The sequence below is a fragment of the Jaculus jaculus genome, chromosome 15 (genome assembly GCF_020740685.1).
Source record: "Jaculus jaculus isolate mJacJac1 chromosome 15, mJacJac1.mat.Y.cur, whole genome shotgun sequence".
Classification (NCBI taxonomy): Eukaryota; Metazoa; Chordata; class Mammalia; order Rodentia; family Dipodidae; genus Jaculus; species Jaculus jaculus.
The window spans coordinates 2,567,239-2,590,346 of record NC_059116.1 but is presented as its reverse complement, the minus strand read 5'-3'; the positions used below and the strand labels follow the sequence as shown (position 1 = coordinate 2,590,346).

The following is a 23,108-nucleotide window of genomic DNA, read 5'->3' as shown; positions in this document are numbered from 1 at the left end:
CTCTCTGCTTAGCACACTGCAGACATGGAATCAGATGCTGTTGAAGGAGATCTGCATCTCTGAAATGAAGTGGTTTTATTAAAAGCTCACTGATGTCAATCACTTGCCTGGCATGCTGAATAAATATAAACCAGCACACTCCAGGGCCCAAGCAATTAAGGAGTTTATTGATATTTAAATAACATATTTGATTTCTACATGGTACAAAATCCTTGATGAAAACAATTTCATTAAACATATTTAAAAATCCAAAAGTACACTCAAAACTGAGACCTGACCACATTTATATCCTTTTTGTTTGTTTGTTTATTTGTATTTATTTATTTGAGACAGAAAGAGAGGCAGAGAGAAAGAGAATGGGCATGCCAGGGCCTCCAACCACTGCAAATGAATTTCAGACGCATGCACTGCCTTATGCCTCTGGCTTATGTGGGTACTGGGGAATCAAACCTGGGCCCTCAGGCTTCACAGGCAAGAGCCTTAACTGTTAAGTCATCTCTCTAGCCCCATTTATATCCTTTAAAATGCTATTTTACTTCTTTAGGTGATTAGATTTTTCATGCAACAGAGCTCAGCAGTAACGATTTGGTGTTGGAGTCAGCTAAACCTAGGCTTGGATCCTGTAATTTTTAACAGCTATAATACTGCTGTGGACAAAAGGTTACATCCTAGATTCAAACACACACACACACACACACACACACACACACACACACACGAAGGATATGACTGGATGGGAAACCTGTGTACACATGGGTATCAGGGCAATCATGCCTACTGCTCTGAACTTCTGTGTAGCCCGTGAGGTGCACAACACAGCACAGAAACATAAAAATAGTATACACTGAGTACAAAACTAATTTTAAAAATTGAAAAATAGCATTAAATATGAAGATTGCAGCTTGAACCTCCAGATCCCACATACCACTAGGTAACAATCTGTTCCTAAAAGCTCAAATCAAGCTTTTCTCTAACACTAGTTCTATTCCCCAGAGATAACTGGAAAGGAAACTGTTAATGTACATTCTGTAAGTAATGGAAGAGTCCAGTTGTGTTCAGCTTTAGACAGGGGAACCCCAGTTTACGTTCTGTAAGTAATGAATGAGTCCAGTCAGTGTTAAGTTTTAGATGGGGGAACCCCAGTTTAACATTCTGTAAGTCAGTAATGAATCGAGGTAGTGTACAATGCGGAATCCAGTTCATGTTCCTTAAGTAATGAATGAGCCAAGTCCGTTCGGAGCAGCTCTTACTTTCCCTCCCCAGCTGTTTATGGACATACTTGTGCTGCCACCCATTCTTCTGCTGTGTGACTTCCTTTTTCCCTCCTCCCCTCAGAGGAAAATACAGTGCAAGTGTTCCCTGGTACCCTCTGCTTACCCAGCTGCTCCACCCCACTGGCTCCCGGATACCCATCCTTCCAACCCCAGCCCTTTGGCCAGGGTCTGTTTGATTCTATTCAGAAATTGCAATTACCTAAAGTTGTCTCTTTTCACATATTAGTTAATTAAGCACTTGCTTAATTAGTACACAGATTTAAAATTTTTTCACAACACTGGGCATGGTGCACATGCCTTTAATCTCAGCACTAGGGAGGCAGAAGTAGAAGGATCACCATGTGTTCAAGGCCAGCCTGAGACTACATAGTGAATTCCAGGTCGGACTGGAGACCCTACCTTGAAAAAACAAACAAAAATTCCAAAATATCTGAAACATGAGGAAATGACTATTGAAACCATCTTTAGGTAGAAAAGGACAGTCCTATATTTACAACAAGGTATTATGAATTCTGGAAGAATGTGCTATTGACCTTGAGGCATCATCTTGGGAGAGAGTTCTGGGGATCAGTCTGAGGGGCTGCAGGAACCTGGGAAAGAAGGAATGTCTTCTGAGGCATATGTTCCTCACATCAGGCCTGCGCTGACTTTCCCTGCTCAGGCTGGTCTCACAAACTCACAAGAATGGGAATCAGAAGATGTTTGCTACATGGCTGCGTTTTCAAAAATGCAGGCTGAAATGTTCAGAAGCACCACTCTAATGTACAAATGTCTTCGCATAGCAAGCTTGGCACCAAACAGCACCCAGCTAGCCAAGTGTCATCACTGTGTACACAGTGAATCAGCCAGAACGAGGGCAGCATGGGGCATGGAGGGCATGAGACACATGAGCCCCACACACACTGCCACTCCACTTCTCCCACCTTGGTCCACAGAAGCCTGTACCATGTTCGCCACGGATGTAACAGGCCATTTTCAATCTAAATATTGTTAGAGATTAATATGCAAACATTTCCTTGCTTATTATGCAATTTATCATGACAAAAATTGCATTGGACTCCTCAAGGCTACATGCTGATACACTCATTTATTCAAAGCTGTGTGGAGAAAGTCATACTAATCTTCGTGACACAAAGGATGTAATAGCAAGATTTAAATTCCCTGAGAACAGTGGTGTTTGTGTCTGCTGACATGCTGCCTGTAAGCAAAGCATCCGTGCATGTTCACTTTGCTGATGTAAGCTTAATGTGGACTTACTAAAAACAAAATAAGGCTGTAAACACGAAGCTAAAATAAAAGCCTATCATTTCTCCCACAACACAAAACAAAGCATGGATGTTGTAGAAGTGGGTATGATCAGACCAGAAAAGAAGACACACAGCACAAAGCAGAATTCCAGACTCACATGCAGCAGCTTTTGAGAGGTGACCCCGGGAGCGCTGCAGGCGTAGGCGGCCCTGGGTCCTCCTGTGGGGTGCACACAGCAGCTGCAGCCACAGCCAGGGAAGGCCAAAGGTTGAAAACACGTTCCAGGGCTTTGCACAAAGGCCAGCTGTCGCGAACTGTTGGTGCATCGCCTCCCAACCCTGAGAGGCAGCTGAGAACCATGCGGACCTCCTATGTAGAGAAACTAGCTCGGCTGCCACTCTGCTAGACTGCTCACTCTGGAAGAGGACTCACCAGCTTTTGAAGTGCTCAACCGGACAACCAAAGCAATGGCACCTCAGCCTACACTGCCTCCACTGTGAACAATGCCATTCCTCTCAAGATGTGCTCACCATCCTCCTAAGCACGTTGCAAACATATACTCATTTACCATCACCCTGTAGGCCAGATGAGGTTAGGAAGCATGGAGGACTGACAGGAGTAAGGGGACAGCAGCGGCCTGGTTTTCAAATAAGTATCTCCTACTACTCAGTCTGGGGACATTGCATCTGAGCTGTTAGCTGCCTCTCTGATGTCTCTTTAGAAAGCATAGAGCAGCCAGCAGAAAGACCACAAGCCTCACACATGTGGGGCCCTATGTAAACTGCGGGGTAAGGGAAGTGAGACAATTATGTTTTTTGAAAGTTAGCTATGAAAACAGAAAACAGAGGTATGACAGGATGGTTCAGGTATTTCTATCATTTTACAATCAGTAGGATGACTGCAAGAGAAGAGGAGGAGAAAAATGCCAGCAGGAAGGTGGAACTTTGCCTGGTACCTGCTGGTAGGAATGAAAAACAACAGTGGCTCCTGGAAAATGAAAATGTGGAATAACATAAGCCCAGTAATTCCACATTTAGACATGAAATCAGGTCCTGAATGAATCTTCATGACAAGTGTTCACCGGAGCTCTAGTCACAATAGCAGACAGTAAAACAAGCCACATGTCCACCATCAGTTTGATGGCAGATCGCAGAGCAGGCTCTTCAGCTGTGGAAGAAGCAATATGGCTGAACTGGGAGGCAGGCTCGTGAAAGAAGCAGATCTGAAGAGCAGGGTGGGGTTGCCTAGAGCAGGAGGAGGGATGGGGAGACTGCTGAGTGGGCACAGGAGTCCACTCGAGGTGACGACGACTGGGAAGTAGGCAGCAGTTCTGGCTGGGCAACACTGTCACTGCACTTCAATAACCAGCTCCATGCCATTTGTGTAAAACACCAAAATACCTCCCTCTCCCAGGAATAGGGAGCAGAGTCCCAAGTCAACCCTCAGCTCCTTCCATCTCTAGCACCCTCGGCACCAGCACATGTCAGTGTTCCAACTGATTTTCTTTGAGCAGCTCCTCCACCCGCATTACTGTCACCATGGACTACGCTCTGATGACTACCGTCTTTATGACTGACAGCTTACTGTTTGCAAATGAAGCTCCAATAAAATTGACTTAGGCTAACAGCAGTGTGGAGAATAATTTTCCAAACTGTCTAGGCCTGTCTTCTGTTAGGAAAACTTTTTTTTTTTTTTTCCCAAGGTAGAATCTTGTTCTAGCCTAGGATGACCTGGAATTCACTATGGCCTTGAACTTGCAGCAATCCTCCTACCTCTTCCTCCCAAGTGCTGGCATTAAAGATGTGTGCCACCGCACCTGGTACAGAGGGACAGAGTGAATGGGCACACAAGAGCTTCTAGCCACTGTAAACAAAATCCAGATGCATACGCCACTTTGTGCATCTGGCTTTACGTGGATACTGGGGAATTGAAGTCTGGTCGTTAGGCTTTATAGACAACAGCCTCAACCACTGAGCCATCTCTCCAGCCCAAGGAGAACATTTGTGATCAAGTAGGCACACAGTTTCCTTATGAACAATATGTTTATGTGATTATCAGCCAGTAATGTCTTAAGGTACAATTAAACACAATTTGAAAATTAGAACTACAGAAGCTGGCTTCTTTTCATTATACATATACAAAATTTCATATTTTGAGATGATATTTATTTTTTGTTGATTTTAGTTTAGTTTTGGTTTTGTGAGACAGGGTCTCACCAGGTAACCCTGGCTTGGAACTTACTTTGTAGCTCAGGCTGAGCATATACTTGTGGAAATCCTCCTGCCTCTGCTCCCAAGTGTTGGGAGGGTGGGCGTGTGCGCCTCACCTGGCTTATTTTCTGTTGATGTAAGTGGCACTCCCCAGCCACCCTCCTTAGAGAAGCCATAACAAGCCCGGCCACCGGAATGCACACGTACTTGGCAAGCTGCTTCTCGGCGTCTGCACAGAGCTCCAGCAGCCCCATGAGAACGGCCGACACATCCATGTAAGGCTCCCACACGGTGAACCCGCGCCCGATCAGGTCGATGGCTGTGCGCCGGATGGTGCTGTGCGCAGGAAGCTTGGGACTCGGCGGCTGGAGCAGAAGAAACGTCAGCGCTTTGCCTAAAGTATCAAAATAGATTCACAGCAGCAATCATCCTTCTGCAATATTTTTGTTGAAGTACACTTCGAAAATATCACCCATTTTTAATTTTTTTTTCCAAAAAGGGTTTCAACAATAAAACTAAAAGCTTTTAGGGGCTGGAAGATGGGTCAGTGGTTAGCAGTGCTTGCTGCTTAAGCACAGGAGCCTCTCAGGCCAGAGGCCAAGATGGACTCTCCAGAACCCAAGAAAGAAAATAAATCAAAAGCTCGGGCTGGAGAGCTGGCTTAGTGGGTAAGGCGCTTGTCTGAGAAGCCAGGTTTAAGTTTCCAGTACCATGTAAACACAGGGGGCACATGAGTCTGCAGTGGCTAGAGGCGCTGGAGTGCCTATTCTCTTTCTCTCTATCTAACTTTCTCTCTCTCTGTCTCTCAAATAAATACATAAAATATTTTTAAGATATTAATAAAAAGCTTGATGTAGCCATGCACATCTGTAATTCCAATAGGGGAGGCAGAAGATTCCTAGGGCTACTTGACAGACAGCAGCTCCTGGCTGAAGAAGAAACTCCACCCCAAGAAGAACATGGATGAATGAGAAGAGAAGCACACCCGACGATCTCCTCTGGCCTCTGCAAGTACACACATGGGTACACCCATCTACACACACCACAGCCATGTATACCACACACACACACACACACACACACACACACACACACACACAGAGCAAAGGAAAAAAGATTCTTTACCCGGATATGGCACTTCATGCCTTTAATCCCAGTACTCAGGAGGCTGAGATAGGATTGATCACCTTGAGTTCAAGGTCAACCTAGAATAAAACCTGGCTTAAAAAAAGGAAAAAAAAATGTCGGGCCTGGTGGCGCACACCTTTAATCCCAGCACTTGAGAGGCAGAGGTGGGAGGATTGCTATGAGTTCGAGGCCACCCTGAGACTAAATACTGAATTCCAGGTCAGTCTGAGCTAGAATGAGCCCCTACCTTGAAAAACATTTAAAAAAAAAAAAAAAAAGGGAAAACAGTGATATCAGGTTTTATGGCTAAGAAAAGGAAAACAAATGATTTCAGGTTTTATGGCTTGTTTTGATCTATACTTTCACAAGAAAAGATATGTCTAGAATATTTTACATTATATTCTTAGGTATTTAATTAATTATAAGATTGGATTATAATTATTAGATAATTATACATAAATACATGTTTATAGTACAAAACATGAGTGATCCTAAGTTTCAATGTCCGCTCCCCCTCAGCATTCTACAAATAGAGATGATTTTAAGTAATGCAGTGTAGATTTTCGTTGTTGCTGTTTTTTCAAGGTGGGGTCTCACTCTAGCCCATGCTGACCTGGAATTCACTATGTACTCCCAGGGTAGCCTTGAACTCATGGTTATCCTCCTACCTCTGCCTCCCAAGTGCTGGGATTAAAGGCATGCACCAGCATGCCCAGCCAGTGTGAACTTTTTTAACCTTTCTGCTGCATCTAATACAGATTACATGCAAAAATACTTCCATCTGCAACACCTGTCACCACAGGCAATGCTGGCCCAGGGGCTGGAGAGGGCACCATGGTGAGATATGGCATGAGACATCTACCACTATGTTCTCTTCTACAAACTCACATGTTACAATGATGTCATATACATCTAAGTTTCCCATGCAAGTTTATTATACAGATTTAAAAGTAACACAGAATAGTATCTAAATCACAGCTATCATCTGCAAAGCCCCCATTACTTCAAAAGGCATTTTGGCATTCAAAAAAGAAGACTGACCACTAGGGATTATGAATAACAACTACAGTTCAGAAAGTTTTGTTTGTTTGGTTTCTGGAGGGGAAGGGAAGAGGCAGTTCCTTAATCACAGCATACTGCATGAGGGACAGAGGCTCAGACTACACACCAGGAACTAAATAGGAGGTGACCAAGCCTCAGCTTGCTTGTCCATGAAACAGTGCAAAGTGGGCCTCTGCCCACAGAGGGCGCTGTGGAGGCCCAAGCCAAGTGAGTGCTGAGAAAGGCAAGGAGTGCGTTTTGAACAACATGCTGAATTCATCTTCTAAATTAAGAAAATGACATATGAGTAAAAGCAGTTACTGGCGTTTTTATCGAAACTGTCAATTGTCAGGCAGAATGGACTGCAGTAGAGGTAAAGGAAGAAGGCTGCCTTGCATCCAAGAGTCTGTATGTGGTACTGCTGAACATCTCGGTCACCAAGCTCTGTAAGTGAATGCTAGTGACAGTGGGATGACTCAGGAAGGCACTCTGGTGCTAAGAAGTGACAGAGGAGTGCTCAGCACTGAAATAGCTCTATCACATCCTCCAAGGCTCAGGGTCCATTGTGGAAGAGGTGGCAGGAAAAATGTATATATAGTAATCCAATTCCTCTATAAGGAAAAATGAAATCACGAAATTTACAGGAAAAGATGAAACTATAAATAAATGTTTTGTTCAGAAAACCAAACGCTGAGCTGGAGAGATGGCTCAGCAGTTAAGGCACTTGCCTGCAAAGCCTAATAACCTAGTGTACGATTCCCTGGTACCCAGGTAAAGCCAGATGTACAAAGTGGCACATGTGTCTGGAGTTTGTTTGCAACATCTGGAGGCCCCTGCATGCCCATTCTCTCTGTCTCTCTTCTATCTTTCTCTACTTACAAATAAATAATGTTTTTTGTTTTTATAAATGAGCTGCTTTTGGAAAGTGACCCACTGCTCTATTTTCTGGCCATTTGATGTGTCCCTATCACATGGCATTCCTGTGCATTTCCCTCCTGCTCAGAAAGTTGGTCAGTGCCTGAGGGTGGGACTGTCTCAGGTGCCACTGCATCTTCCAGCCCCATGCACAGCACCTCAGTGTTCTGCACACGTGCTGACCTCCACGGAGACCTCTGCTTCCAAACCACTACACTGCTGCCCTGAAAGATGCAGAAGACTTCAAAGTGCCCTTAGGAAATGCATTTTTAGTTAGGAGACAGGTGAGTTAGCAGACAGTTTGAATATATCTAACAGTGTTATCACACATATAACACAGAATAGTGAATAGTTATGGTTTCTGTCAGTGCAGGATGCATAAATGTAACAGAAGCGCTACTCTTTCCTCTGGGGACATGTACAGAGGCTAGTGGGAGAGGTGATCACTATGCCAAACCTGAAGACTAGTGGGAGAGGTGATCACTACGCCAAACCTATAGACTAGAAATTAGCAAAGTGAAGGGAAAGCAGAGCAAACAGCACAGGAAAACATGGCCAGTTTCAGAAATTTCACTTTCTGCCAGGTGGGAAACTGCATGTGGGAGGTGGGGAGAGGTGGGGAAAGGAGCAGGCATGGGCAAGAGCAGGAGGCCACAGAGAAGATGAGGTGTGACAGGACAAGCCATTAAAGACACCCCAGACAAGGAATGTGTTTATTCCAGTGGTTATCCTGCAAAGTTTTATACAATCTTAAGATTTGATGTATTTTTTTTCTTACAAAGATTACTTGAGTTGTGATTAGAAATATACAAAACCTACTGCCTTTTCTTTTTATATCTTACTTCCATCTCTTTCTCTCTTTCTTTCTTCATCCCCCTCTTCCTTTGAGACAGGGTTTCACTCTGTAACCCAGATTTGCCTGGTACTTGAGATCCTCTTGCCTCAGTTTCTCAAGTATTGAGATTATAGGTATGTGCAGCCATGACAGGCTCCAGGAGTCTTTTTAATTCTGATCTTCTTTGAAACATGGGACCGGTCACAACCATAGACTTTCTGAATTCAAAGGACTTTAGAAATACCTATACTCTTTTTGTTGTTGTTTGTTTGTTTGTTTGTTTGAGGTAGGGTTTCACTCTAGTCTAAGCTGACCTGGAATTAACACTGTATTTTCAGGGTAGCCTCAAACTCACAGTGATCCTCCTATCTCTGCCTCCCGACTGCTGGGATTAAAGGCATGCACCACCACACCCGGCTTTTAGTGTCCAAATATTTAACAAACACACTGTCTCTGGCATTTGTTGTGTCTTTAATGATAACTATTCCTTTACCTTTTCAATCTGGAAAACATACAATGCTCCCTGGGCCAGGAAAGAGTTTTAAGAAATACTTGTCCAGCACAGGCTAAGTGAGGTGACTGTTTTCGGCAGAGCTTCATACATCCTCACTGCTGGGGCAAATACTGACAAGTGTTTCACACTGCATGTGTACACTGTGACCATGTGTACACCTGTCTCTCATAACAGTAAGTTCATTCCATTTAAAGCAAGTACTTATTTTGAGGTTATAATCTTATTACTTTTGGTGAGATTATGTTCTTCTGATACTTGGGTGAAGAAAAGGATTTTTAAATAAAATTGTTTACATAATAGTATTTAATAACATTTTTAGTAAGCAAAATTAAAAGTAAATGGAAACAAATTTTATTTTTGGATATTTTAGTGGCCCATGCTATCTAAAGACTGCATATCAAAGGACACGTTTTCTCTAAGAATCACAACTCTGAAGCCCTATCATTAGTCACTGGCCCTGGACTGCACATGCTAAGACACAACTAATTCAGCTCACTACAGGGTGAAACTCAGCAGGGGTCAGGTCCATGGGACATGTTCAAGGTCCTTTATACCTAAGTGAATAGTACAGAAAATGTGGTAGTTTTAATAGTGCTTGTCATCGTCACTTCGATGAGGGGCTGAGGAGATGGCTCTGTGGCTAAAGGCACATGCTTGCACCTGAAGTTCGACTCCGCAGCACCCACACCCACGTCAAGCTGGATGCGAAGCGGCACAGGCACCTAACCCAACACACCTCTGGACAATGGCAAGCCCAGCCAAGAGAATCCAAAGCTCATGGGCCAGCTAGACCGGAGCTCCTTGAGACAGCAAGAGACCTTGTCTCCAAGAAGATGGAAGAAGTGAACAGATACCTCAAGGTTGTCCCTTATCTCCACACACAGGCTGTGGCATGCACGCGTACACACACATACAACACACACTCACATGCGTGTGTGCAAGTAAATTTTAAAAGTTTTAAAAAAAACTCCAAATGAACAACCAAAATGCAGCCAGACTCAGAACACAGAAAATCAAAGCAAAGCCAGGGAAAATCCTTTCCAGAGCTCAAGCTGGCACCAGGGGAAGCACAGTGAATGAGGACCCTCGGATTGCTGGGAAGCCACTTCTGCCCCACTGCAGTTAAGAGTAATAACAGCTCGTTTTAGTCTGCTCCAAACCTAAGGTTTTCCGTTTTTTGAAATGGGACCAACTTTAGTCTTAATGTTTTTTAAAAAGTGCAAAGCTGCAGGGAAATACTTACACTTTGCTGTTACAGCAAAATGTTAAAAATGAGAGAAAGGATTGGGACAAGGATAGCAAAGTAAAACCTCCGCAAGCTGCAGGTAAGAGCTGGCAGTTCTGTACGAAGGCTGCTGTACTGCTTTGGCAAGCCGAGTACTGTTCAATCATGGACCTGCAAAAATGGCAATGCTTCAGTTCTTGTGTGTGGCTAGTTATGATGGCTAGAATTTTCAAAGACAGACACATAGGCCCACACACATGTGCATTCCTGTGTCAGCTCACACACCCACACGTGAGTTTACCCATGCTCTAATGACATCCCTGGAAATTACTTATGGATTTGTATTCCTGAGCACTTGTTGACCCTTCCCCTGAGGAGACTCAATTTATCAGCTCAGGAGACTCCTGATGCAGTACGTGAAAACACTTCACTGATAACAAGAACCGTGGCCACATGCGTCCGCAGGCAGCGTGCACGGGTGTCAGGGTCGCATGCTGGTGGCACACCTGTGCACTGCCAGTGCACTGCTCCCAGTGGCCTGCCCAGCAGACCTCAGCTCCACAGCACTTCCCCCATGCAGAGACCAGAGCACTAGATTTGGTGTTCACTTAACATACACAACCCCAGTCACCTGCTAGCTACACATGCTAACAAAACATCAAAATTGCCTCAGATCTTTATTTTCTACAACAGTTTCTCAGATCCACTAAAACATAAATGGATTGTGCAGCAGTATTTTACACAGTGTCTATTTGTAAAGAATGGCACTAACTGAGAAAAGATCATTTTAAAACTCTGTCACTAAATGACATCCCCCCCCCCACTTTTAATCTTTAATTCCTTATCTTTTCCCTTATGTTTCCCAGTCCACATTTCTCTGAAAGTCTGTGGAACTCAGAGAAGTCCTGTGTTACACAGGCCACCTCTAAAACCAGCACCCTGTCAGTCACAGGGCTGCAGTGGACACTGGATGACTGGGGGCTAAAGAAGGAAGGAGAGAAGGGCCACATAATAAGGAAAGGATGGCTCAGATGTGGAGTAGCACCTTGCCAGAAGGACACTTGGATTTTAAGGGAATCTGTGCTGATGGTAAACCACGCACTACCTGGAAAAGCTTGAAGAAGTAGAAAGTAAAACAGAGGCCAGAGTCAAACTAGAGCTGAACAAGGGAGAAAGGACATTCCCCTACTGTACTTTAAAAAAAGCTCAAAGCACTTTACTGAGCCCCGAGCGATGATGCATAACTATGACCATGTTGCAGTCAGCTCCTTGTGGCTGGCACAAACATCCAACTAGACACAGCTTACATGAGGAAGCAGTTTATTTCAGGCTTACAAAATGCAAGGCAAACACCGTTAGTGGTGGAAGATGCTCCTTACATCCACAGGTCCAAGCAGACATACAACTTCAGGAAGCAAACATCAACACCAGCAAGTACAAACCACCACAGCTCAAACTGCTCTAATAGACACCCACTAGAGCTGGACTCAGATCCACCTGCACATACATCTTAGGCTAGACTCCAAGATCCGCCCCCGGTGATACCTCCTCCAGCCCCTGCTGCAGACCCAAGGGACAAGCTCAGTTCTTCATCAAAAACATCTGAGTTTATGAGGCCACACATTCAAACTGCCTCAGGCTCCTGCTGGCAGGAAATACACCTAACACCTTTGACCTTGGTTACAATAGCCTCATTGTGCATGTACTGAGCCGTGAGTGAAGACATGGCCACTAACAGTGCTTGGCTATGAAGAGTGTAGAAGGGGAAAAGGGTCATACTTTTAAAAATACCTTAATTAAGAGCTCAATTACAACAAATTCCTATGGGAGAACTTATTATGCACTTTAACCAAATGAATTTGTGATGATTTATGCCATTACAATGAGTACGGAATGAATAAATAATGACCGGCCACTTGTTTCAACATGTAACCAAATGAATGAAGCCTTTTCCCACTTGCTAATGTTCTTCAAGAAGCAGGGATGGCACAGTGCCATGGAGAATCCCCTTCCTTTGCTCTATACAGGTACTTGACATGATTAGAAAGAACTCCAATCAAAGTGCACTATTCATGAATATGCACTAATTAAGAACCCTTTTAACTAGATGCTGTACACTAATACAATTAGTTCTTAAACTTTTTACTTTTTTAAAATAAAAAGTACAAAGGGACTTTTTAAATTAGGAAATTAATTTAACAAATCTATTTTAAGGCTCATTAGTATTAGTTTATACAGTCACACTGCAAAGTTTCCTGTTTCCTGCCCCCAAATGATAAAAGCAAAACTCCTAATTTTCTGTGATTCAATGTTAGCTTTTTTTCTCCTGTTCTATTGAATTTCAAATTAACTGAATTGTATCACATAAGGAAATTTAATCTCATTTTGCTTTTGATATAACATATTTTGGATGGCAGACTAAAATTTGACATAGTCTGACTATCCTATAAATAGACAAAATGCATTGCTCAAGGCATATGGCCTTTTTCTGCCTAAAGTGCTCATTGTTGGATAGTCCAAGGCTGAGCAATGAAGAAGTACAATGATAAAGCAGGTGTGATCAGTGTGTGATCTGTGCTGAGGCTGGGAAGGGGGCTCATCAGGTGTGATCAGTACTCAGGCTGGGGAGGGGGCTCAGCAGGTGTGATCAGTGTGTGATCTGTGCTGAGGCTGGGGAGGGGGCTTGGCAGGTGTGATCAGTGTGTGATCTGTGCTGAGGTTGAGGAGGAGGCTCAGCAGGTGTGATCAGTGTGTGATCAGTGCTCAGGCTGGGGAGGGGACTCAACAGGTGTGATCAGTGTGTGATCTGTGCTGAGGTTGAGGAGGAGGCTCAGCAGGTGTGATCAGTGTGTGATCTGTGCTCAGGCTGGGGAGGGGACTTGGCAGGTGTGATCAGTGTGTGATCTGTGCTGAGGTTGGGGAGGAGGCTCAGCAGGTATGATCAGTGTGTGATCTGTGCTCAGGCTGTGGAGGGGGCTCTGCAGGTGTGATCAGTGTGTGATCTGTGCTGAGGTTGAGGAGGAGGCTCAGCAGGTGTGGTCAGTGTGTGATCAGTGCTCAGGCTGGGGAGGGGACTCAACAGGTGTGATTAGTGTGTGATCTGTGCTGAGGCTGGGGAGGGGGCTCAGCAGGTGTGATCAGTGTGTGATCTGTGCTGAGGCTGGGGAGGGGGCTCAGCAGGTGTGATCAGTGTGTGATCTATGCTGAGGCTAGGGAGGGGGTTCAGCAGGTGTGATCAGTGTGTGATCTGTGCTCAGGCTTGGGAGGGGTCTTAGCAGGCCAAGGGCTCGGGGCAAGCATGAAGTCTTGAGTTCATATCTCATTGCCCACATGAACGTGCCAGGCCTGGTGGCATGCCCCTGTAATCCAAGTGTTGGTGGGGGGGTGGAGTCTGAAGGGTACCCGCGATTGTCAGCTACCTGAATTGCTGAGTTGAGGTAACGACTGACACCCATGCTGAACCCTGGCCTACATGCACACACACACAAACATGCATCCATGTGCATGCAATGCCCTATAATCCACCAAATATTGACAAGGCCACATACTTCTACATGCTCCTCTCATAAGCGTGGATGGTGTGAATGAGGACAGGAAGCGGTAAGACGACGAGGAGAGAGAAGATCCTGGGACACAGGAGCTCGGACACGGTACACAGTATTACTGAGAGCCTACAGTGAACCAGGCGCTGCTAAAGCAGGTCAACCGAGGCTTGGATGGAGCTTCCACTCTGGGTGGGATGCACCAGCCAGACGAACCGACAGACACACCAAGTTCTACGAAGTGATGAGCAGAAAAATAAAGGAGGACAAGAGACCAGGAAGAGACCGAAACAAATGAGTGTGGAAGGAGACTTCTCAACGGAGGTCTGAGGGGAGCTGGAGGCATCAAACTCTGATGGGAGAAGCACAAATGGCCCAGGGACACCACAGGAACTCTATAATGTTCCATATGGCTGCATGGCAGTGGACAAGGGGGAGAGCAGTAAACGTGAGGTCACAGAGGTCATCTCAAAAGGACTGCACGGGGATTTTAAAGGTGAGGCCTTATATTTCCAGTGTCACGAGGCACCTGTGGAATGGCATGTGCAGGAGAGTTGCCTGGTTTGCTACTACTCGGAAGGCAGCTGGGTGGGGTGCACAAACAGACCACAGTGGGGCCAAGGGTGAAATGGGGGAGGCCAGTTGAGAGAATCTTGCAGAAGTGCAGCAGGAGATGAGGAAAGCTCAGACTATAACAGCAATGATAGAACAAAGAACTCAGAATAAAATGTCTTAGCGGCAAAACACACAAAATTCCGGTTAGGATTGGATATGGTCGCGATAGAGATAGGAGTGACAAGAACTCAGGTGTGAGCACTTGTAGAATGGCAGTGGCGTTTGCAAAGATGAGGGATAGCTGAACAGGAGGAAGACCTTTGTGCCCAGTGCGCCAGCCAGCCAGGTAAGTGGAAGACACTTTGAGGTCTTTGTGCCTAGTGCGGATGGCCATCCAGATAAGTTTTAGGCATTTCAAACTTGGTATACACAACAAACACCTAAGAGTGGATGTCAGTTGAGTCCATGAACATGGACTCTATAAGTAGGGATAAAAAGCAGGGTGAGAATTAAAATTTGGAGGTCATTCATGTGCAGATGACACAAGAGCTATAGAGAATGGATGCAGACAACAAGGAACTCTTAAATATCAAGACAGGATACATGGCCAATATAATCACAGGAGGGATGATGATGTCTCAAAGTTTCAAATTCTGGTCCAGCTCAAACTGTCATATGTGACCAAGAGACAGAGACAGGGCTGAGAAGATGCTAATGGATTCAGCACTATACGAATCACTGGGAATCTCACTGGATGGTCATTGAGAAAGCCAAGAAGGTAAGTACAGTCAGAACTTTAGTGTGGAATATGTACATAATTCAGACAAAGCATTCTTATTTCTTATGACTTCTGACAATGACCTGGAGTCCATGTGCCCTTCTACTGGCACAGATGGGCAGATGAAATAGATGGGATTCTTCTGGTACAGTTTAATTATCCTCTGGTCGGAGCACCTCCCAGAACTAGCCAATCAGAGTGAGGCTCCAGCCTTCAAAATAGAAGCTGGCCTGTCCACAATGGACTTCCCTTCCACCCCAGCTTCACTGATCTTGGACTGCAACAGAAATTCACTTCACCCTTCTAGTCATGTGTATTGTACGCAATCTGTCTGATGGATTCCAGAGTTCTGAAGTTACTTCTTAGTTGCATATACTCAACTACTCCATCCATCTACATTGTTGTAGCACAATGAGAGTTTAATAATTAATAAAAAGTATCTGAAATCAAAACAGTAAACTTCTCCAAGAAGTACCATTAATTTGAACCAAACTCTGGCCAAAAGCAAAAGTGAAAGGAAAAGATTGCTTAGCAGTTAAGGCACTTGCCAGTAAAGCCAAAGGACCCAGGTTTGATTCCCCAGTACCCATGTAAAGCCAGATGCACAAGGTGGCACATACATCTAGAGTTCATATGCAGTGGCTAGAGGCCCTAACAAGCCCATTCTCCCCCGCCCTCTCTCCCTGCCCCCCCCCCCCGTGTGTGTGTGTGTGTGTGTGTGTGTGTGTGTGTGCGCGCACGCACGCGCATGTGTCTTCCCCCTCAAATAAACAGGGTTGAGGATTTAGCTCAGTGGATGAGCACAAGGCTCTGGGTTTGGTCCTCAGCACTGGGAAAAAGACAAGAAATGAAATATTTCTTTATAACCTTTAAACTGCATCTTCGTTTAAATAATTCATACAACCTAATTAAGTAAGTTACCATTACAAAATAAATCTCAAAGTAATTTTACAATTGTCCAGTGAATATTAAAATCATGAAAAATTACCTGATCTCTTTTCTAATAACGGCAGTAAAGCCTGCACTGGAACGCGGAACTGCAAGGGCTAACCCTCTACACACGCACTGTGGAGGAGCACCAATGGTGTCCCCATCAGCAGGCTGTGACACACAGACTTGGACATGCACAGGAGAAATACAATCAGAATCTTCTATATGCTGGGAAAAGGGCCGACACCGGCACTCTGAATACAAGGACTTTAAATATTTCCTTTCCACATTTCGTTTACTGCAGTTGAGTGAGAGGAAAAGATGAGACAAAAGTCACTCTGCTGGCCGCTTCTCAGTCTGGACATCTTTGTTTAAGCTTTGACTTGGCTTAAATGAACGAATTAATATTGACAAAAACATCAACTAAGCTAATGAGTTGTTAGTTAAGGCAATAAACATGTCACATTAGAGTCAGCGCAGTAAAGAGGTAATTAGCCCTGGAAAGGCCCTGCTGATTGGAGCTGGTGAGATCCTCTGCTCTTAACCTCTGAGTCCATTATCTAACCCAGAGCGGTGGCTCTGGTAATGGAACGCTCCAGTAAACAGCTCTCCTACTGCAGCCAAGTCCACCTTCAGGATTCTGGGATGCAAGGGCTGCCCTTGTGTTTTATAAGTCATCTATGAAGCACCACTCAATTCAGAAACATGCAGGTACTGCGTCCAATGAAGAGGAAAGTCAAATACATTTCTAAAGGAAATTGGGGATGTTTGCCACACTAGAATGCGCCACAATGTATTAAGTAACACAGAATGTATGATGGAAAAGTAACTCTGGCCGGGTGTGGTGGCACACATCTTTAATCCCAGCACTCGGAAGGCAGAAGAGGTAGGAGGATCACTGTGAGTTTGAGGCCACCCTGTTACTAGATAGTGAATAACAGGTTAGCCTGAACTAGAGCAAGACCCTACCTCAAAAAAAAACAAGTAACTCTGATGACAAAATGCTCTCTGCCTTTTAAGTAAAGGAGCTCTGGTCCTTTTGAGATCAAGTATGAGGCACTATGTAATATTAGGAATACCTTTATCATAGATGTAGCCAAGGTAACAGCTAAAAATCTTTGACAATAGTTTATATTTATTTAAGACAAAGAAGGAATGTTCATATGTAGTATTGTAAATCTGAAATCTGGATGCTTACATGAGATTGCCCTTTGGGGTAGCTTTCTCAATAAAATCTTTATTATTCTTTGTTTGAGAACCTCTCACTAATTTTATCCATTGAGCTTCATGACAATTAGACTAGCATTTCAAAGTCTGTGTTGGGAAAAAAAAATTGGATGCTACCAGAGCAATCACAAATAGGATAAAAACTATACCACAGTATAATCACAGCATGCTATATAAATAAACCCGTACTGCAGTAAACCACATAAATAAAACCACATAAATAAAATTGACATTCTCTAATTTAGTACATTGTTCCTGAAATAAATCAAAAGATCACACAGAAAGGACAATCTGAATTTGTATAATCATCATATTACTTCTAAAAACAGCATCCACTACAGCCTGTGTTTTGACATTGCTTCTGCATCATGTGGATGCCTCCACAGAACAGATGCTATGGCATAAGCATGTCATCAGGAGGGAACTTTAATCTTGACTTACCAGTTTATAAACACATTACATGTTAAAGCTAACACTACATGGATGTTCATTTTATGTGATTTAATGTCACTTTGTTTACAAGGAATGAAAATATCCCATTCTAGTTTTGTTATACAATGATGAAAGCAGTGGGTAGACACTGGGTTCTGGGCAGTGTACCTAAGTATGGTGTGTAGGTGGATATGTGTGTGTGGTACAAGAGGAAGAGAGACAATGGGACATTTACTATACAGGAAATCAATATGTGCTCTCTTCCTCCCAGGCTGACTAATTGTGAAAGACATAGGAGGCTCTCAGCTGCTTCATACGTGACTGTTGGGGCAGTTTTCACATTAAAAATCTCTTTCAAATATAGACACTTTTCACTAAATATTTAATCCAGTTATATAGGGATTAATTTTCATTAGCTATTCTTTCAATATAATCAAATTTAGATCAAAAGCACTATATATAGTTTTTATTTTCAGTAGACAAGAAAGAATGCTATAAATCAAAATAAGAAATATATATTTCTTGTTCTACTGTCATTGGCAATTAAGCATAATCTAAAATAGGCTGCAGTATTTACTTTTGATACAGAACATATAAAAATACCCAAATCCTTCCAAATTTTCTAGGATATATAAAGAGAAATAAATAGGACTGGGCTGGAGAGCTGGCTTAGTGGTTAAGGCACTTGCCTGCAAAGCCAAAGGACCTAGGTTCACTTCTCCAGGTCCCACATAAGCCAGATGCACACATTGGCACATGCATATGGAGTTCTTTTGCAGTGGGCAGAGGCCCTGGCACACCCATTCTCTCTCTCTCGCTCTCTTCCTGACCCTTGTCTCTAATAAATAAATAAAAATAAAATCTTTTAGAAAAATAAAAATTAAAAAATAAATAGGGTCACCAAGCTATTTTAAGGCTTTGTATCAATGTGTGGGTTTAATTTGATACCACTGAATAATTTTTTATGCCTACAAGTATATCACAGAATAACGGTGCCCAATCTTTTTTGCTACTCCACATACTGAAACAAAAGGACACATTATCAAATCATCTCTTGAAATGGCCAGGAATGAGGTACTCAAAGAGATTTGGGCTGGAGAGATTGTTCAGCAGTTAAAGGCCCTTGCTTGCAAAGCCTAACAGCCTGGGTTTGATTCCTCAGTAACCACATAAAGGTAGATGCACAACATGTCGTGTATGTCTGAAGTTCATTTACAGCAGTAGGAAGCCCTGGCATACCCATACATACACACTCTCTCTGCCTGTCTCAAACAAACAAATAAATAAAAATATCAAACAGATAACTTTGCATGAAGCTGCTACATATTTATATTGTATGGACATTTAAAGACAAATGCACATGAGAAGTATGATTGTGTACATATAATATTGCATGAGCTATGAATAAAAACCTCCAGCATGTGAAAAAAATAGAGGGGCTCATGGTGCAATGAGTATAATCACTGTAGTGGTTTGATTTGAGTGTCCCCCATAAGCTTAGGTGTTCTGAATGCTAGGTCCTCAGCTGATGGACTCCTGGAGGCAGTGTATTGTTGAGGTGGGCTTATGGGTATTATAGCCAGTGTCCCCTTGCCAGTATCTGGCACACTCTCCTGTTGCTGTTGTACATCTGATACTGGACAAGAAGTGACGTCCATCCTCTGATCATGTCATCATTTTCCCCTGCAATCGTGGAGCTTCCCCTCGAGTCTGTAAGCCAAAATAAACTCTCTTCCCCACAAGCTACTCTTGGTCAGGTGTTTTATACCAACAACATGAACCTGATTACAACAGTAAAATTGTTACCGAAGCTGGGTGTGGTGGCACACACCTTTAATCCCAGCACTTGGGAGGCAGAGGTAGGAGGATTGCTGTGAGTTCAAGGCCAGCCTGAGAATACAGAGTGAATCTCAGGTCAGCCTGTGCTAAAGTGAGACCTAACCTCAAAACAAAAAAAAAAAACAAAACAAAACAAAAAAAACTTGGTACCGAGAAATGGGATCATTACTGCTAGAAACATGACTGTGTGGCTTTTGGCCTTTTGGAACTAATTTGCTGGAGGAATGTGGACAAATTTGAAACCTTGGCCTAAGAGATGTCTTGCAGTGCTATAAGTACAGCTTGATGGACTATTCTGGCCATTGTTGAAAAACCTGAATGCAGTAAGAACTATGGACTGTGAGGTTTGTCTTGGGAGGATGAGAAAGAGCTTTGTCTGGACTGGACTAGAAGCAGTTTGTATGAGAGGCTTGCTTTTATGCCTGTGTCCTGAGAACTTGTGCAGGGCTGTATTGCATAGAAATGGTTTGGTGTGTGCAGAGGGCTATGGCACAGAAATGAAATCTCTGGGCTAAAACTTCTGCCTGTTCAGCTGCAATTGTATGAGAGATTACAACCAGTGAGATTAGGCCAGCTAACCTGCATTAGGACAACAGAAAGAATGCAGAGTCTTTTGAAGGGGTCTGAATGCTCAAGGAATGTCCTGTTCTTCAAAGTTTGCTTTATTCCCTCCCCGCCCACCAGATTAACAATGTGGCAGCCCACCTGGCATTACAGAATATAACAAATGAGGAAACAGAGGGTCACTGAATTTGCAGCACGGTTTTGTTATTTTGGAAATGGTCATGGGCATTATGAAGCAGGTTTGTTGGATTACCTGCATGAAGATTCTATGGAGCCATGAGGATGAACCATGAGTTGCAGTGGAGACCCCAGTAGAGATGCCAGGGCTATGAGATAGGTGCCAAGGGGAACTGCCAGCACCAGATGAAGTTTTCTGGGATGGAATGTGGTGGTTTGATTCAGGAGTTCCCCACAAACTTACATGTTCTGAATGCTAGGTCCCCAGCTGATGGCCATTTGGGAATTATGTGGGAACTGAATCCAGCAAGAGGCAGTGCACTGTTGAGGGCAGGCTTATGGGTGTTATAGCCAGCTTCCTCTTGCCAGTGTTTGGCACACTGTCCTGTTGCTGTTGTCCACCTGATGTTGGCTAGGAGGTGATGTCCACTGTCTGCTCACGTCACCATTTTCCCCCTGCCATCATGGAGCTTACCCTTGAGCCTATAAACCAAAATAATCCCTCTTTCCCAGAGGCTGCTCTTGGTCACGTGTTTTCTGGCAGCAACATGGGCCTGACTGTACAACTGCGATGTCTTCTAGACAATTTATCCTGGCCCTCACTCCATGCCTTTTTCCTGACTCACTTTGTTCCATAGCAAAAGCTACTTTGCCTCCCTAGTGGTTAAAAACAGAACATTAAATCTAATTGTGGAGACTATAAAGTGACATGAGTGAGCATTCATTTCTTCATCTAGTAAGGTAAAATTATATGGGGACAGGCCTGATTCTTGAGTTGACAGGAGTAATTAATAAGGTGTGGGTCCTGCTCAACGGAGGATAGGATCTGGCACATCATCCTCCTTCTGTGTCCCTCCTTTAAGTGTTTGTAAATTTCTCCAAGTACAGTTGTTTATTTGTAAACAATACCTAGATTTAAAGGTGGACTTTACTTTCGGGACTCTAATATTTAAAAATACTACAAAGTATTTACCTGGCAGCACAGGAAAACAAAAGGATGAGCGCAGAAATGAAAGGGGCATGGGAGCTCATGCGTGCTCACTGCATGGTAGGTGGCAGGTGCTGTGTGGCATGTTTACATGTGATATTTCATTTAGCTCTAAAGACAGCCCTGTGAGGAATATGTTCTTTTCAATTTTGAGGGTGAGAAAAAAGTGCTTCCCAGAAACCTCAAGCAACATATTATTACTAATAATAATTAGTACTGCTAGAAAAAGGTTCTGTCCATATGAGGTACAACATTTACACAAAACTATCTGTACCATATTCCACAATGAGGTGTTATCTGCAGAGGGATCTGACTGAGAGTACAAAGAAATAATTATGCTGTTTGCTCCCAACAATCTCAGGTGCTAGGCTGTGTTTTAACAAGCACGTGCAGAATGATTTCCACATGTATGAAGAGTGATCTCCTGAGTGTCAAAGGATGGTCAGGAATTACTCACCTGAATATTCTACATGTATAAACACATACAGATGTGGCAGAGAAAAACACAAATATTACAAGTGCTTTCCAGTCTTCTTCTTGTTAACTCTGTCCTACTTAACATGAGATAATGCTATTTTTCTTCCATTCAAAATCAGAGACAGTGAATCAAAGGTGAAGGGAAGATCAATTCTGCTCCAAGACAGACAATGAGCCTAACAAGAGACCTGGGGCTCAGAGTGTGGGAAGGACCTAACGCTACCTGCTTAAATGCAAGTCTACAGAGCTTTATCCCAGGAAGAAGAGAGGGCATACCCCACAAACAACAAGCACATCTCATGGCTGCTTATAAGTCAAAAAGTAGTTCTCAAATCCCACCCGGTCCACTGACAGAGCTGCTATGGTTGCAATGTCTGTGCCCCCTAAAGTTCTCCAACTTGAAGATATTAAGAGGCATGACTCTGGGTAGGGGAGGAGGTCATCAACGCCCTTACGAGAGAGGCCTCAGGGAGGTGGCTCATCCTGTCTACCACATGAGGTCACGGATCAGAAAGTGCCTGTGGGGTCAAGCCCTCAGAATGCACAGAGCTGCTGGCACTCTGCTGGTGGGCTTCCTGGTCTCCAGAGCTTAAACAATACATTTCTGTGGCTTAAATACAAGTCACTCTAAAGCACTGTGTTAGAGCAGACAGAGGGGACTAGAGCAGTAAATAAAACAAAGAATAAAATATCATTATGCATCACATTCGTTGTGGTGAATCTGAAATGTCCCCACAGGCTGTGGGAGAGATGGACCCTCTGTAGGCAGGGCCTTGCTGGCAGAAGTAGGTCCCAGGATGTGGGCCCTTGGAGGTTACAGCAGCCCTGGTTCTGGCTTGCCACTCTCTTCCGCCATCTGTCCACAGCCATGTGAACGTCTCCCACACCAGCTCTAACTCGTGGATGCAGTAGTCGCTCACCCAGCCTTCCCTGTGAGGATGGACTAGCATGTCCTGAAATAGTCAAAGCAAGCCTCTCCTCCTCCCTTAAGTCCTTTGTTAGGTAGCATGCTCACAGCAATGCAGAAGCAACGACTATGCTAATTTTAGCAGAGTCAGACATGGAAGGCTCCACATTCCCCATTAGGCAGATGACAAAACCGAGGGACTGCATTGTTAATGAACTGAAGAGCAGGCTCCAAAGCAGGTCCAGAGGCCAAAGCCCTCAAATGCCACAAGACTCTGTGTAAATGAACCCCAAGCTTATACC

The 23,108-nt window shown here is 43.9% G+C and overlaps 1 protein-coding gene across 5 annotated transcripts in view; it reads right to left on the bottom strand.

Annotated features, from left to right (window-relative positions):
* The window catches only part of Wdr7 (WD repeat domain 7), a 314,228-nt gene that overhangs the window by 97,022 nt on the left and 194,098 nt on the right, over positions 1-23,108 (bottom strand). For all 5 annotated transcript variants that reach the window (XM_004654764.2, XM_045134797.1, XM_045134798.1 and 2 more), the window contains one exon: positions 4,940-5,126. In XM_004654764.2, coding sequence (XP_004654821.2) covers positions 4,940-5,126 — 187 coding nt within the window. The remainder of the gene's footprint in view (positions 1-4,939; positions 5,127-23,108) is intronic.